The 15,639-nt window shown below is 41.1% G+C and overlaps 1 protein-coding gene across 1 annotated transcript in view; it reads left to right on the forward strand.

Annotated features, from left to right (window-relative positions):
* igsf9ba (immunoglobulin superfamily, member 9Ba) overlaps nucleotides 1–15,358 on the forward strand; it is a 64,151-nt gene extending 48,793 nt beyond the window's left edge. The window contains exons 18-21 of the mRNA XM_068318181.1: nucleotides 4,083–4,169; nucleotides 4,858–6,477; nucleotides 10,558–10,700; nucleotides 10,784–15,358. Coding sequence (XP_068174282.1) covers nucleotides 4,083–4,169; nucleotides 4,858–6,477; nucleotides 10,558–10,700; nucleotides 10,784–10,992 — 2,059 coding nt within the window. The 3' untranslated portion in view covers nucleotides 10,993–15,358. The remainder of the gene's footprint in view (nucleotides 1–4,082; nucleotides 4,170–4,857; nucleotides 6,478–10,557; nucleotides 10,701–10,783) is intronic.
* Nucleotides 15,359–15,639: the final 281 nt, after the last annotated feature.

Raw genomic sequence — 15,639 nt, forward strand, 5'->3', positions numbered from 1 at the left:
ATGTGGGTCCAACAAAAAGCAGCATTGTTGAGGAGAAACAACTCCAGCAGATTTCTGCTGAGGCACAATGAAAAGGATTGCTGTGCTTGAGGAGAAAGGAACCCAGTAGGTTTCTGCTGGTTGTGTGAAACAACCCCGAAGGAAAGATTTGAAACTGGAGTGTTGGTATTGCAGACCAGCATGGATCTGGGTCAACACTTAAAAACAAGTGATTGCCACAGGAGTAGTGCATCATTGGGGAGAGAACAACTGAGAACAAAACTCAGTGTGGAGAATGTGGAAAAGAAGTGCGGTGATCCACACTTGAGTGGTGGGTCATAAGCCCACCTGGAGCCCAAGGGCTGAGTGGTAAAAGAAAGTCACAGTGCTGAGGCAGTCAAGCTGTTCTGGGTGTAACATTGAATAGCCAACATAGAGTTCTGACAACAAAGACGAAAAGCTAGAATGGTGGAGGCAGTGGTGTGGCCACAGTCTCCACTCCAAAACAATGGATCAGGGACAGAACGGTGAGTCTCTAAGTACTTCTGAATTTAGCCATATTAAATCCTATCTTGTTAGAGTACTGGGAGAAGGAATCTCTCAGTGAGAAATAATGGTCTTGGATATAAAAAAAAGAAGTGAATCCAATAAAAAAGGGAGATGGGTACAAACCACGTTGTGATAAAAGTAGCGGTCAAATTAGACAGCTTATACAAAGACCATCTGAAAAAATCAGAATAGCTCAGAAAAAAAGATGAAAGTCATCCCGCTCCCTGTGTGATGAGGAAAGGATTGACTTGAGCAGAAAGTCAGAGCAGTAATTTGATCTGGGAGTACAGAAAAATCCACTTCTAGATAGCGAGGTGGATGAAAAGCAGAATGGGAAACCTAGCTCTAGTCTGGGGTAGGTCGACCTGGCAAGACACTCACAATATTGGAAGCCTCAGTTTCAGAGGCTCCTAGAGACTAGCTAGCAAAGTAACAATGCCGGAACAAAAGAAACCAGCATCAACTCCCCAAAAAACAAGACATTTGTCATCAAAGAAACACAACATGTTGGCACTATAGCAAAAGAAAGTGATTCAGGACTCTTATATAGTAACAGCTTTAGAAATAATGTATTCTGAGGTGGGGGTCATTTTGGAGAATGTCTACTGGGATGGAGATAATCTGTGCACAAAGGTTGGGTGGAACGCCATACCTATTAAAATCTGAGGCTGAGGTGTCCAGGATCGGCAGAAACCTTTCAACTAAAGGCCACATCAAAGTACAATTGGGTCATGGAAATGTCAAGAAAATGTCACTTGAAATTTGGAATGGAATAGTTTAATACACAAGTGGATAACCTAAAAAGCAAAGTGACATAATTCATAGGACAAGATGCAATTGGATACATCCCATTGAATTATTCCAAATGATACTGCAACTAAGGTCATCAGCTACTTTCAGCACCAGACAATCAAAGCTACTTGGAAAAGAATGTAACATAATCCATCTGCAAGTAAACAATGAAGTGAAACCTGTGAAGCATCGCTGTCCACTGAAATATTACAGAATTAATATGGAGTTTATATGTAACCCAATATCATGGCAAACTGCATTGATACCCCATGGTGACAATGAATCTGAATGAATTAATGGTAAGACTGTGCCTCCACAGGTAGGCCTGAGAGTGCTATTGGGAGACATAGAACTATTTTTGGAGACCCACCCATCATTCTGGCCAAAGTACAAGGCCTGTATGCAAGCCAGGAAGTGTATGACTTTGACTGGTTAGGAAACAATTCTATCTACACCAATAAGACCTGTCAAGTTCCAGGAGTAGCCCAATTCACTAGGTCTTCAGCTGGGTACTGAAGGGTGGCAAGTCAATACCCATGGGAACCAAAAAGACCATGACATCTCTTACACTAGACATTAGCACATTAGCAACTAATGCTGAGACTGTTAAGTTAAGCCAATGTGGTTTGGAGCTCTCTACGGGATGACATACTCAAGGGAGGGGTTCGTTGTTGAGACGTGTGGCAATGGTCAATACCTTCCAATCTTCACAAAGCTTTGACAGTATAGGGAAGGCAGGTGGTTGAAATCCGCTCATATCCAGGACAGCGGAGTTGTCCATTTGGGACAAGAATCACCACCCCTGCTGGAACAAGACACTGGCACCAAAGATGAGGATGATGGTTGGCAACAGGCATTACTGGAATTTGTGAATATAGAACCCCATGGTCTGGCCAAACAGATTCCAATACCAACTGTTGAGGACTCTATGGCACTGCAGTCTACTACTATGCAGTATATTATCACTGCTAAAAGGCCTCTCCTGTAGCAGTGATATTATCACCGTCAGGTCTGATGGATTTTAGTTTCCAACCTGAAACATCTGGGATATCTCTGGTGACGCCAAGAAAGACTGTCATTGTGCACCTCTCCTCTGAGGACAAGGGTATACATGTGGGTCAGGCAGATGTGGGGCCAACTGGGTCCTTCCACAGACTTCTGATGAATTGGATGACTCACAGTTGGTTCCACTATCTGAGCCGCTGGAGCCTACAGGGTCTTTGGAGGATGTCATTACCATCAAATTGGAGTCCCAAATTATTGTCTATCTCTCTATCTGTAGAAATGACAGCTACAGACAGAGTGGAATGGCCGCCTTTGTTACTTCAATTGACAGACAAGAGAGTCTACACACTGTAGACCAAGCCCATTCCATTGTTCTATTTTCATCATAGGGCCAGGAGCACTGAGTGTTTTCAAAAAGGATGTGTCAAGAAAATTGAAATCCCTTCACTCAACATCAAGAAAGTTGAAATATATCCACTAAAATGATAACTGAAAACAAGGATAAAGAGTTATTAGTTGAAAGCTGAGGAAATGGCATATCTGTATGACCAGCATATGAAATCAAGATTGCAGTGAAATGATCAAGCTTATAAAGAATAATCAAGTGTGAACAATGTTATAATAACATTAAAATAGATATTGGAATGGGATGTTTAAAAGGAAAGGTATTAAAAATGTACAAGAAAATGTAATTCTCACAGTCTATAAGATGGAGATGACTGAAAAAGGGTAACTATAACTTTGGAATTAGAAAAGTCTATAACAGTATATTCATGTGAAGTAAAGAGGAAGTGGAATAAGGATTTCTCTGTAGGACATCAACTTCACGTCTACGACAAAGAAGAATTTGTTTCTGGAGAGGAGGGAACTGTTTTGGCCAAAGCCAAGTATCTCCGCAATGTTTTCGTTCCATTTTCACCAGAGAAAACAATGCTTGGAAATCATCATGTAAATCCTCTATCTGATTCTAAACTCTTTGGACGGTCCCACTATTTTATTTGGTGATTTACAAGATTTTAAAGTACACTTGTGGACATTAAATCTTTGATGTGAATTTTCCTGCTTCTGTTTTTTTTTTGGATTTTGAATTACAACAGTGGAATATTTTATATTGGATTGGTTTTATTGATGCCAAATCAGGTTGAATTAAATTTTTGTTTCAAAATGGTTCTCATAGTTTGTTCTAGTTGAAACATTAACAAACCCTTTTGGCTGGTTGTCTATGTCACTATACTTTTTCCTAGAAATTCAACAAGTGCATATAACAAACAGGAGAGCTTCCTACAATGTAAAAGAGTTAGAAAGAGAGTTTGCAGGGTGGTGTGGCAATGAGATGGTAGGCGAGTCTCCTCGTGACCAGCTTTTATAGTCCTCAGCTGAGGACTGAACTCCTTGTTGAGAGCTTGTCCAGTTTTCCTTTCTCGACCAGGAAAGGGAAAATAGTCCATATCTAGCAAGCTACACATTTATTGTGTAATATCCATTACATATGTGTATTTGTCTGTCTGTCTGTAAATTTTGTGTATTTGTGACTACATTTCAGTCTATAAACAAGCTCATTTGTGACAATAATCTGTGTAAATCCCATTTCAGAATAAATGTTTATCCCTGTCACTATAGGTAAATCATTAGTATTAGATACGCTTCTTGATTTTTAAAAAATGCTCCAGGCAGAGCAGGGAGTTCATACAAAGTCCTTCCTGCAAATAGTATAGTCAAAGATAAACCAGGCCCGTGTCGTTTGTCTCCCATCGCAGGCCTCCTCTCACCCCCTTGCCGGGGGTAGAGCCCTGTTGGGACGAGCCTGCCAGGAGCAGTTTCTTGCCCCCGCCTGCCAGCCCCCTGTGAGTGCCTGCCTGCACAAAATTACAGTGTGCTGCACTGCACTGGCTTGGCTGCATGGTTAAAACTATCAACTGACAATGATTATTGTAATAAAGCCCACTGCTATTTGCATGTACAGATCTTCATGCACCATACCGGGTTTAAATTTCATTATCTCAGCTGCATGTACAGTTCTGTACTGTGTATATGCACTCTTTATAATGAATGTCCACTTGATGCATTAAGTGACTGAGGAAGTGTTGACTATGCTGCTCCTGGTGTGGGCAAATGAGGCCTGGTTAGATGTAAACTGCTTCTCACATCAACATTTGGTGCAGCACATGGAAATTGGTCTCACTTCCAATCCAGAAGATTTAGAATCAACAGATCTGTGACATGTTGTTCATGATTGCATCATTAGTTCTCCTCTCATCCTGTCATTCTGGCTTGGTTCATTAGCTGCTGTCCTAACAGGATGCTGTTGCTGCCATAAACTGTTCATTTTCACAATGCAGTTATTTATGGATGCCTTGATAGAGTGCATTAACTATTTGTGTCATCTGTTTGGACAAATGAAAATGCATTTGTGCTTATCAAAGCTTCCAGAGATCTTTATTTTACTTGAAAAGCACTTAACGCACTGTGCTGTATGACTTATTGTGGTGTACATTGTATTAAATCAGGATCTCCATCTGAATTTTCCACCAGGTTATCATCGGGCAAGATTAGTCCAGAGAGCTCCCCTCCATCTCGACCCCGCTCTCTGTCTTCAGAGGGTTCCCATGGTCCAGGCCTGTACGTCAGGAAGCTGCCCAGCCCACAGAGAGAACGGGAGAAAGAGCTGTCCTTCTACAAGAAAACCAAGCGTGCCATAGCTAGCAAGAAATACAGTGTGTCCAAGTATGAGGCAGAGGTCACCACGCCTATTGAATTGATATGCCGCGGCCCTGATGGCCGCTTTGTCATGGAGAGCAGTCCACCGCCCCGTCGTATCCATGGCTTCCCTTTCGCAGAGGAGTCTGACATGTACCCTGAGTTTCGGCAGTCGGATGAGGAGAATGATTTTGACCCTGGGCCTCTGCCGCCCGTCATGCCCACCTTGCGGCCCCAGCTCTCCCCAACGTCCTCCAGCCTGGAGTCTACGCAGCCCCCTACGTACAGCCCCCGCCTACACAGGCCCATGGAAGGTATGAGCTTTGCAGAGGGCAGTGCACTTCACGCCTCAGGGCAGGCACCGACCTCCCGCTACCGCGGCTTTCCCCAGGGCCCATTCTATGGGTATCTCGGCAGTCGCGGTGAATCAGGGATTCCACCACCATTCTACATGCCTGACATCAGCCCACGTAGCTCTGCTCTGTCATCCCCCCCTGGCACCGCAGAGGGGCCCTTCGGTTACCCTTCCATCCCCGAAGAGAGTGGAGAGACGGAGCACCATCAGTACTCTGCCTCTGGCCATTCTCTGTCTCACACACAGAGCCCTCCTCCTCGCTCACCCGAAAGCTGGCAGCCTCATGAGTTACAGTTCTTGGGTTTAGGGGGTCCAAGGTTCATATATCCGCCTCACCATCCCTTACATCACCCCCAGGACCTCCCTGACCCACCACCGTACCCACCGCACTCTCTGCCCCCAAGTCGCCTGCAACTCCCTCCCCTAAAGGATCCGTCAAGCCCTGGACTCCTGCAGCTGGAGGTCCCTGTGGCACCCCCAGGCAGAGACAGGCTCCTGGGGCCTCCGGTTAGGCGTTTAGCTATGCAACAGGCCCAGAGTCTCGGCCAGCTCAGACACACGGCCCACGGTGTGGGTGTACCAGTGTTGCCTTACTCTGACCCGGCAGCCCGCGCAGGGAGCCCAAGCACAGCCCCCAGTAGTAGCCCGCAGTCCTGGCTCAGCCCGAGGGCGGGGCGCCGGGCAGACCCCAACCTACCCCCGCTAGTACTTCAGCCCTCTCGACTCTCTCCACTCTCCCAAAGCCCTCTCAGCACCCAGCCAGGCTCTCCAGACATTTTAGTGCGCCCCCCTCCCCGCCCCAGCATTCTCCGCACCTCTCGGTCTCTGGAGATGCCTGAAATCACTCTGCAGCCCTCGGCCACTGTCAGTTTCTCCCGGAGGTCTTCCCTGACCGCCTCTCCCACTCAGGGCGCCAGGCAACCCAGCCCCAGTTACCACGCTCACATGTCCTACGCCTCCACTGCAGCCAGTTATCCCTCCCAGTCCCCCTCTCCCCCTCAGGAGGGCAGGGATGTTTTCGGGCAGAGGCCATCCCAGAGAAGGACAGAGGAGGAGATGCTGCCCTCAGAGCCCTCTCAGCTCCAGATATCAGCCTCAGGGTAGGTGATCCACTCCAGTAGAGAATAGCCACATGTTTATTCAAAGTGGAGACTTCTCTCCGTGTCTCTATTCCAAAGTTTCTCAGTACTTTCTCAGCAGCTTAACTTGATGTCTTCACTTAGGCATAATTAAGATGCATATTGTTAATAAATATGCAGAAGGCATGTAATTGCATTTAGCACACATTGTATCACATCGTGAAAAAAAAAAATTTCCCTTAACTTGATGACATGTGAAACCTCAGTTTAACTTTTAATATAAAGTATTGCTGATTTCTTTTAAATTATTTACAACATTTTTAAAAATCTCATCAAATAGATATTTTCATATAGAACTGCCAAAATTAAAAAATAAAATGTGACAATTAGAATGTTTTTTCTCAACATTTAACTAATTTTAAAAGCTGGATCTAAATTACATTGGATCAGATCAATAATCAAAAGACTTGGGAAAATGTATTTTTGCACAAATTTACAAACAAACTGAATATTTGATAAACCATTATTACCTTTTTTATTACACATAGATAATTCAAATGATATTGCAGGCTCACTTGAAGATTCACCTATTATAAAACATTAGGGTGCTTTATAATAGGTGAATATATGGTTTTATCAATGGTTAATACGTTATTTATTTTAATTTAATTGTTGAACAACTATAACCTACTAATAGTAACAACAGTAATAAGTATATATTTTAATAACCTTTAGGTTGCTATTAACCTGTTAATTAACAAAATCAAGTCATTAACAATGAAGAGTAAAAACTCATCTGCAGTCGTAAAAGCCATCGAATCATATCTGAGTCTAAATAATAACTTTGATAACTATAAATATAATTATGCCCTAATACATTTCAGAGGGAGAATTATCAGATGAATGTAAGACCTAAATGGAATATCATTTGTCTTGTTGATGGAGGGGGACAAAAACAGACAAAACATATTTATCCAACCATATATCACCGTTATACAGCATTAGTAAGGAATGTATTAGGCATAGTTAAGAATGGATTTTAAGTACTTTTAATACAAACTTATACATAATAATACAAATTATAAGCCTTTTATCTTGAAACACGACTGCCAAATCTCACCTCAGTATGACAGATCAGTTCCCCTTCATACAGACTAAAGCAATCCAGGTTTTACTTGTGCACCTAACTGCAATCATAGCTGAGCCAATATACCAATGTATCCCATAGTTTCTGTACTGTAGACCTTCCTGGGCCCCCTCACACCCACCTCACAGCCCTACGAGCTACACTCATAGCACGGCTAAAGCCATGAAAGAGAAACTTGCCCCCCCATCACTGAGCTGTAAGGGAAGGTATCTTATAGGGTTGCTGCTTTATAGAGGGTAAGGGTCTTACGTAATTTGTTTTTGATTGATCTCAGCTATCTGGGCAGCGTTGTGACCCGGTCCCCCACGCCGCAATAGGTAAGGGTCGGACCCATGTCTGAGATGGGAGGGGTCAGCAGGGGGAGGGCTCTAATCACTCTCTCCTTTAAAGGGGAATCGCTTTGGGTTGTGCCTCTGTGCTGGATTCAAGTGAAATACAACTAATGGTAATAATGACTGCAGGACACATTTGTCAATACACTGTGAAGGCACAGTAAGCCTGCTGCGGCGTAAGCCGCAGAAATTAGGCTTGTGAGCAAGCAGGAGGATCAGTTTCGGACTGGGGAGAAGCATTTTTATCTTTTGGATTGTTTGAATACTGACCTGTTTCCCTGCAACAAAAAAAGCCTTGAATCAATAGAGGACGCACATGAATGATAGACTGGAGTATTCCCCTTTAAAGTTTTGTTCCATGTGCAAAATGCCATGCATGCATTCTCTAAACTTCTCTCTACAACCAAACAAATAACAACAATTCTCAAACTAAATTCTGTCACATTTGTTGTCCTAAGTGCTTTCGTTTTTCTGCCATGTGACTGTTTTTAATGGCCATTTCCTCTTCCTGTCATGTGACTTGTTCTTTAACGGCCATTTCCTCTTCCTGCCATCTCCTCCCGTCAGCATGGTGAAGCCTCTGTACGCAGTGTTCATGTTAATGAAAGTGTGCTGTACAGTGTTCATGTCTATGGAAATGTACTATCTTTACCACGCTGTGGCCTCTGCATACAGTTTAGGTGATAATGGAAATGTTCTGTATCTGTACAGGACTGTTGCAATTCTCACATTTGTCTCCCCCTCTCTGCTAATGCTCTCAATCTCTCTCTCCACAGTGACAAGTGATGGACAGCATCGCTAAAGCTTTGTGTTCCTATGCCTTTTTCAAACAATACATGATTGGCACAACAACTTAATTTACGAAATATTAAGTCACATTTTGAAGATGTTTGTTTTCAGTTCCATGAAATTGAGCCACCGTTGAGCCTCAAGAAGCTGAACTTACAGCTTTTATGGCTTTATTGGGTTTTAATTTAATTTTATTGCATCTTTCTTTGAGAGATGGACAACAAACCAAACTATTTGGTATGAGGTAAAGCTACGTTCTAGACAGACTGCATACTATGACGAAGTAGATACTTTGATTTCATGTGATTATTTTTGTCACTAATTTACATTGATTATTTTTCATCAAATATAGTGTGTATTACTCATGAACTGAAAATAGTTTGGGCTTCAAAAACATTCCTTTTCTGCACATAAAACTGGGGATGGTTGTGTTTGCAATCATCTTTGAGATAATGACTCTTGTTTTCTTGCGATAAGGGCTTCATATCTGTTGTTATCTTGAAGAAACATGAGGCAGATTTAGTAAATTTATTTTCTCAAGACCACACCTTTATTTATGTAGATTGTTAAAATGAGTGCCTAGGTGTTTAATCACACCTGATTTCATCTGTGGTTCTTGTTGAAGAACAGACTCTTCGCAATCATTTCTCCTTCCACATCTGTTTCTTCTGCTTGTTTGTTTTCTCACTACAAACTAGGTTGCTTCACGAGAGATCACACAAGACGATGCATTCACTGCCCCCTCTGGCAGGACATTCTAAAAGATATCCTGTCATGTACGATGCCCCATTACTGTGCAGTCTTACAGTGTGTGCATGCTTTAGATTCTAGATATGATCTTCTACTGTAGCATGAGCCCACCTTTAGACGTTGGTTCGAGTTCAGCAGTCAGACCAGCATCCATTAATGAGAGGAACAAGATTTTTTTTTTTTTCACGTTCGATCAGATGCTGCTGTGGCAGTACTGATGTAAGATAAGTACTGTGAGTGATAAAAAGACAATCATTTAATGAGGATAAGGAAAAATCCATTTCTTTTCTCATGATGACGGGGGGCTTGTTTTATTGAACAAATAAGACTGAAAAAATAACTGCCACCATAACCAATCATAGCCTAGCAGTGTTAAATCACATCAGTTCACACACTTTGCTTTGAAATGAGTGCAAACGTCTCAGTGCACGTACTGCACATTTACTGAAATAAGAAACAGGAGAATTTCATAGAGAATCTGTAAATTTAGTTTCATGTTACCTAAATGGCAATGTTACAATTCCAAACATTATTTTCATTTTATGAGTTTTATACAGCAAGGAAGTCAGTGCTGCTCTTCTCACACAGTCACTACTTAAAGACCTTCAGTGAGTACAATAATCACATATGGTCTGACCTTCATTGTTAGTATTGTCGCTACCTTTTAATGTTTGTAGCTTTACAATTATGGAACCTGAAGTGAAAGGGATATTTTATATCATTGACATTACAAGAAAAAAATATCAAAATCGTAATTCCTAAATCATAGACCGGGTCTTTGATGTAAAAACTGTCTGAGAAGAAATGTAACAGCCAATATATTCACCAAATCCACCTTATGTAAACTATTGCTTTATTTTCTCTATTTCTTTTTTGTTTGTGTCCAACTTTAATCATCCATCGATGCAGTGAGAAAGTGGAAATGTATCATCTCGGTGAAATGGCTCTAAGTAGAATTAAATTCAATCACATCTACTGAGAATAGCTATGCAAATGTCTGTCTTTTCACATCTGAGGTAGGACTGAACAACAGCTGGAATGAATGCAGGAAAACGTTTGCTGTGCTGTCTGTTTTCTCCTCAGGGAACCTCTAGGTGTGTCTAGTGATCCTGCAAGGTCTGAGAGCTTACCAGCACTTCTTCACCACTGTATTACTAAAGTAAAGGGAGCAGCCGCCAACAACAATAACAACACAACCACCGGAAGGGGAAGTGGTTTCTCTGACGGTGCGTGAAAAGATGAAAGTGATTAATCTTAAAACATGTGGGTGGTGTGTTACTCCTGGTCTTTCTCTCTGTTTCCTGGTCAGGTGTGTGTCTCTCTCAGACCCAGCAGCAATCTCAGACACCCCAAGAGGGACGGGATGTAAACCTCCAGAGAAAGAGGAAAAAGCAGAACAAGAAGAACCCCTATATCTCTTTGACCTCCTTCCTGCACCGCAGGCAGACTGAGGAGGACCAGACAGGCATTCTGGCAGGAGCAGACTCCGAGGGCCCAAATTATGGGACTCTACGCTGAGCTGTGCACCCACCAAGCCATCAGACAGACCTCCCCCAGAAAAGAAAAGAAAAAAAGAAACATAACTTAAGCCGTCCTGACTCCCCGTATCAAGCTAATGCATTTCTTATCATCTCCAAAAGTTTGGGGAGTGGGAGGCAAATGTCCAACTGGATACCCTGAATTTGGAGATCTTACTTGAAGACAAGAACAATGGCTTTTCTGAGTTGACTACTTGTCTCTGAGGAATTCCACTTGAAAATGCTCTGAAATATATAATGTATATAAATAGTAAAACAAGGGAATTAAGCTCCCTCTTACAGTAATAATGATGTGTTGATTGCGTACGTCACAACACGTTAAAGATTTTTCACTCACTGGTCATTGAGGGGTCCATGTCTTTAGGTTTTTCAGTGAAACAGTGTAATGTGAAGCCTGGTGCGTCCTCTGACAGGAAGAGTCTACCTTTCCTACAATACAAATAGCGTCAGTATTTCAACACAGGGTTCCTACCACAAAATATACCTCAGAGTAAACGCAGAGTTGCTGTAGTTCTTGTGGTATACTGTATGTACTCAACCTTTTTACGTATGAAGTAAATGGTTCAAAGGTTTATATCACACACCACACTCATTTGAATGGATTATACGGCCTAACTTGATCTAATTTGAAAGCTTTTTATTATCAGTAATTGCCGGCATAGCCTCTTGAGTTTATTTCGGTTCACAATCCAATGCCAACTGTTAGAGGAATGTCTTAATTCTAGTGCTCGGTGTGTTTACACTCATCGTCAGAGCGCCACGTTGCGATAGCAATGTTAGCCTTCTAAATAAATAATCTGGGGCTTAAACACCCAAGAAAGCTTGGACTTGTGTAAGGTTCAGAAGAACAGGGTGACGAATTGTGAAGTGTAATGTATGTATTTCATTATTGAGGAATCATTTGTGAGACGCGGCACTTCTCAAGGTGCCTTTTTTTTGCCTTTTTCTCTCTTGTTTATTCTAACATAACTGCCTTTTCCTTCGCCTTCTCTCATCCATCCCTTCTCTGGGAGCGAGGGACTCCGATATTGTGTGTGTTTTTACTTTCTCTGCCAAGGACACACAAGATAAGATGCTATTTGACACAAAATTCTTTTTTGTTTCACATGTATATTTCAAATAAGATAGGACAGCACAAGAACACCCGTACAAATAAGACAAACATTCAGAAAAGCCAACAGATGAATGAATACACCTTTGGTGGAAAAGTACAGAGCTTAACAGGAGTTTCCACACAGAGAGGACGAACCAGTGGAGTGAGGATGTTAATGGTTAACAGCAGCTGTTTAAGGAAATGTGATTGATTCATAAAGCTGTAAACAAACAACAGGAAAACAAACAATAGCCACCCTGACTGTTTATCTTTAAGGACTGCATATTATTTGCTAGCTACTTCTCTGTGTGTTTGTTAATTTTTCGACACTAACCGATAATGAATGTATGTTTTGCTGTACAGGAGATGAATGTCCCGTCGTCACAGTACATTGAATGACCCGTCAGCGTTTCTAGTGCAGCTGTGATCGGTGAGATGAGCAGTCGGAGCATTAAGCTTCACTTTGGTGTATTTCCCTCTATTGGTAACTAACGGGCCCTGCACAGGTTTCGAACCAAGCTCCTTCTGTTCTGACGACTACCAAAACATTTTTTTCTCATCGCTGATACTAGTTCAGTCATTCAAAGACACATCTGATATTTTTTCCACCTGCTACCAACAAATCACAGGTTTTCAGACAAACATCTGCATGGATGACTCGACTCAATGTCCGCTTACTGAAATTGCAAACTCTTCTGACGAGTGAGAAAGTGATGGTTGCCTGAAAGCGAGAGTTGTGGTGCATACTTTAACAAATTGATTTTGTGTAAGATAATGAGGGGGAAAAAAATCTATATTTGTTATGTACTGTACATGGTATGTATTGTATTTGTAAAGATAAATCGTGTTTTACAGGAAAACATTCTTGTACGAGCATGTATGAAAAGACGGGAAGGATCCCAAGGAAAAAGAAATTAGATTATATATAAAAGTATTTGCTTACAGTACGGCTTTAAATGGATAATGTTTCTAAAACATTTTAAGGTGCCTCATTTGTCATACTTTTAGCAGACCTTATTTTACCTGAGAAGAAAAGAAACCTTCATGTTAGTACCGTACAATGTATTATTGCCATAGCCCGCTGGCTGCACAAGTTGACTAGTATTTTATCTGATGTATAATATGTGAATGCCAATTGGAAAAAGCTTTAGAAGCAGAAGTGTGTTTCCCGCTAGAACAATATGTCTGGATCAAAGTAATACTGTTTTTTGCCCGTTCATGAGCACACGTGTAGTTTCCCTCCAGATCCTCCGCCTTCAGGTGTCCAAAGCAAATAAACTAAAGGAAACCTTTTTCTAAGATTCACAGACATGCTTTAGTCATGTACAATACGTGCTGTGGAGGAAAGTGTGTTTACATTAGTTTGATAAAGAAAAGCGTGTTAGAGCATAGTTGCTTTGAACATAACGACTTGGTGCTATGTTAAACTTTGTGGTGCTGTAGAATAGAGGTCTAAAGATTCTGTTTCTGTTTTTTTTTTCTGTTTCCAAGAGCAAATCTTTCTGCCCTGTGTGTTTGAGCAACTAAACTAGCTCCGGTAGACACTGTAGGTCCTTATCATAACAGTATCATGGTGTGATGACAGTGATAGACAATACTGGAAAATAGTCGTATAACCTCAACTATTAGAGATTTGTGACATTCAAATGAACTCTAAAATGACCTGTTTTTCTATAGTGTGTTTGCATCGTCTGTCTGTGCTTCCAAGGTACCCTCTCTAAAGTATATTTGTGATGATATAGAGAATATTAATCCAAAAGGAGAAACATCACCTGATTTATATTGTAGTACACACCACTGGACACGTGCGAGGGAAATCTGAGAGCATTTTCAGGTCATGATGAGATCTTTTCTGCACACTTCCTGTGGGTCTACCATCTTTTGTTAACAGCACTGTTTTTCAAGCACACTACTGCAGGGGCGTAACCGTGTCGCATCATCTCACCACCGTTCTGACGGTAGAACTACGACTAGTACTGTACAGTATAGCCATGAGTAGTCATCAGACCGCATTTGTATTTATTGCTGATTCTCCGGTAGAAAGGTCTTGGGAAAGCTTGTACATCCCCTTCATGGGTTTTACTTATGGATGTCGTCTTCCGGGCTCTTTTTTTTAAATACTCAAGAGAAACATGTACAGTGTTTAAGAGGGCTGCTTTGGACGTACTGTTAGCTACTTTTTTTGTGTTTTCCAATTTTTCTGCTTACAGCTTTTAGCGCATCACTAGGTGCTGGTAGGATGATACTTAGAAACCAATTTGTTTTTTTTTATTGTATTAATCTTGCATGTAGAGTCAATACAAAAAAGACGCCTATTTAGCAATCATTCATGGACATCTGAGCTGGTTGTTATTGGATGGAAAATAGAAATATGTAGTATTTTCTATATTCTCTGTTTTTTCATGTGTACCAGCACTGAGAAACTAGAATGTATTATTATCGTAGGCTACAATAAGCACTACATCGTTGACTGTTTTAGCTATTGCTCATACTCAAGCAAACCAAGTAGTGCTTAAAAAGGAAAAAAAGATTACATTTCATTTTCATCCACTTAACTCTGTGCTGTACATCACATGTTTACATTATGTATTATGTTGTTCATTGTCCTTTGGAGAAGAGAAATTTCTTCATAATGTTCATTAAGTTGTGTTCTACAATGTCCATATGTAAATATTTCAAAGCAGAAACATTTTTTCTTGTTTGAATTTTGAATTAATAACCTGTTGTTCCTCTTTTTCATTTTTTTTATATTTAACATTCTGTTCTGTCGTTACATCAGGTATTAAGCTTCACTTAACTTTTTGTGAGCAATTAACTCATACTGTATGGTGCTGTACCAAAGCCTTATGTATAATATTTGTATTACTTTTCTCTAGTTTGCCACTGCTGTCCAGTGAATTCTGTATCTGAGATGTCTGAGATCATGTCTTTCACACTCCTCATGTTCAACTGCCATGGATCTTGTTTCTTTATTGAGTAAACAGAAACCTGATGAACTATGACGTGAAAACACTCCGGCCTATTACCAACGTGGCCTGGACCAGATCCATCAAAAGCCTTCACAGACAAAATGCACAGGCTCACTCCTGGTGGCTCATCATGATGTAGACATGGGCTTAGCACATGATCTATGCTCTATGTCTGTCAGAATACGGAAGAAGTGTTGTACTCATATCACCATATCATTTCCAATGCTCAGTCCCATACAAAATTTTCCTCTCAAATTTTTGTATTTTGATATAATAAAAAAAACTGAAAAGAGACTTATCTTTCCTGTATTTTTTCCACATAGTTTCTGTCAAACAGGAAGTGTAGTTCATGTTTTGAACACAGGGTGTAAGTATTAGACAGTGAACTGTAATATAGAAATAGCAGCTTTATCAGGTCAGGGTTTTTTTGTTGTTATCTTTTTTGTAGGACATATGGTCTTTGGGCTTAAAGCACCAGGTTTACTTCTCATTCATCAAAAGTAAGATAAAAATCAAAACATCCATTGAGTTTGGTATTAATTAATCTCAACAAAACAAATTTGTT

This window comes from Antennarius striatus, chromosome 6 (genome assembly GCF_040054535.1).
Source record: "Antennarius striatus isolate MH-2024 chromosome 6, ASM4005453v1, whole genome shotgun sequence".
Taxonomy (NCBI): domain Eukaryota; kingdom Metazoa; phylum Chordata; class Actinopteri; order Lophiiformes; family Antennariidae; genus Antennarius; species Antennarius striatus.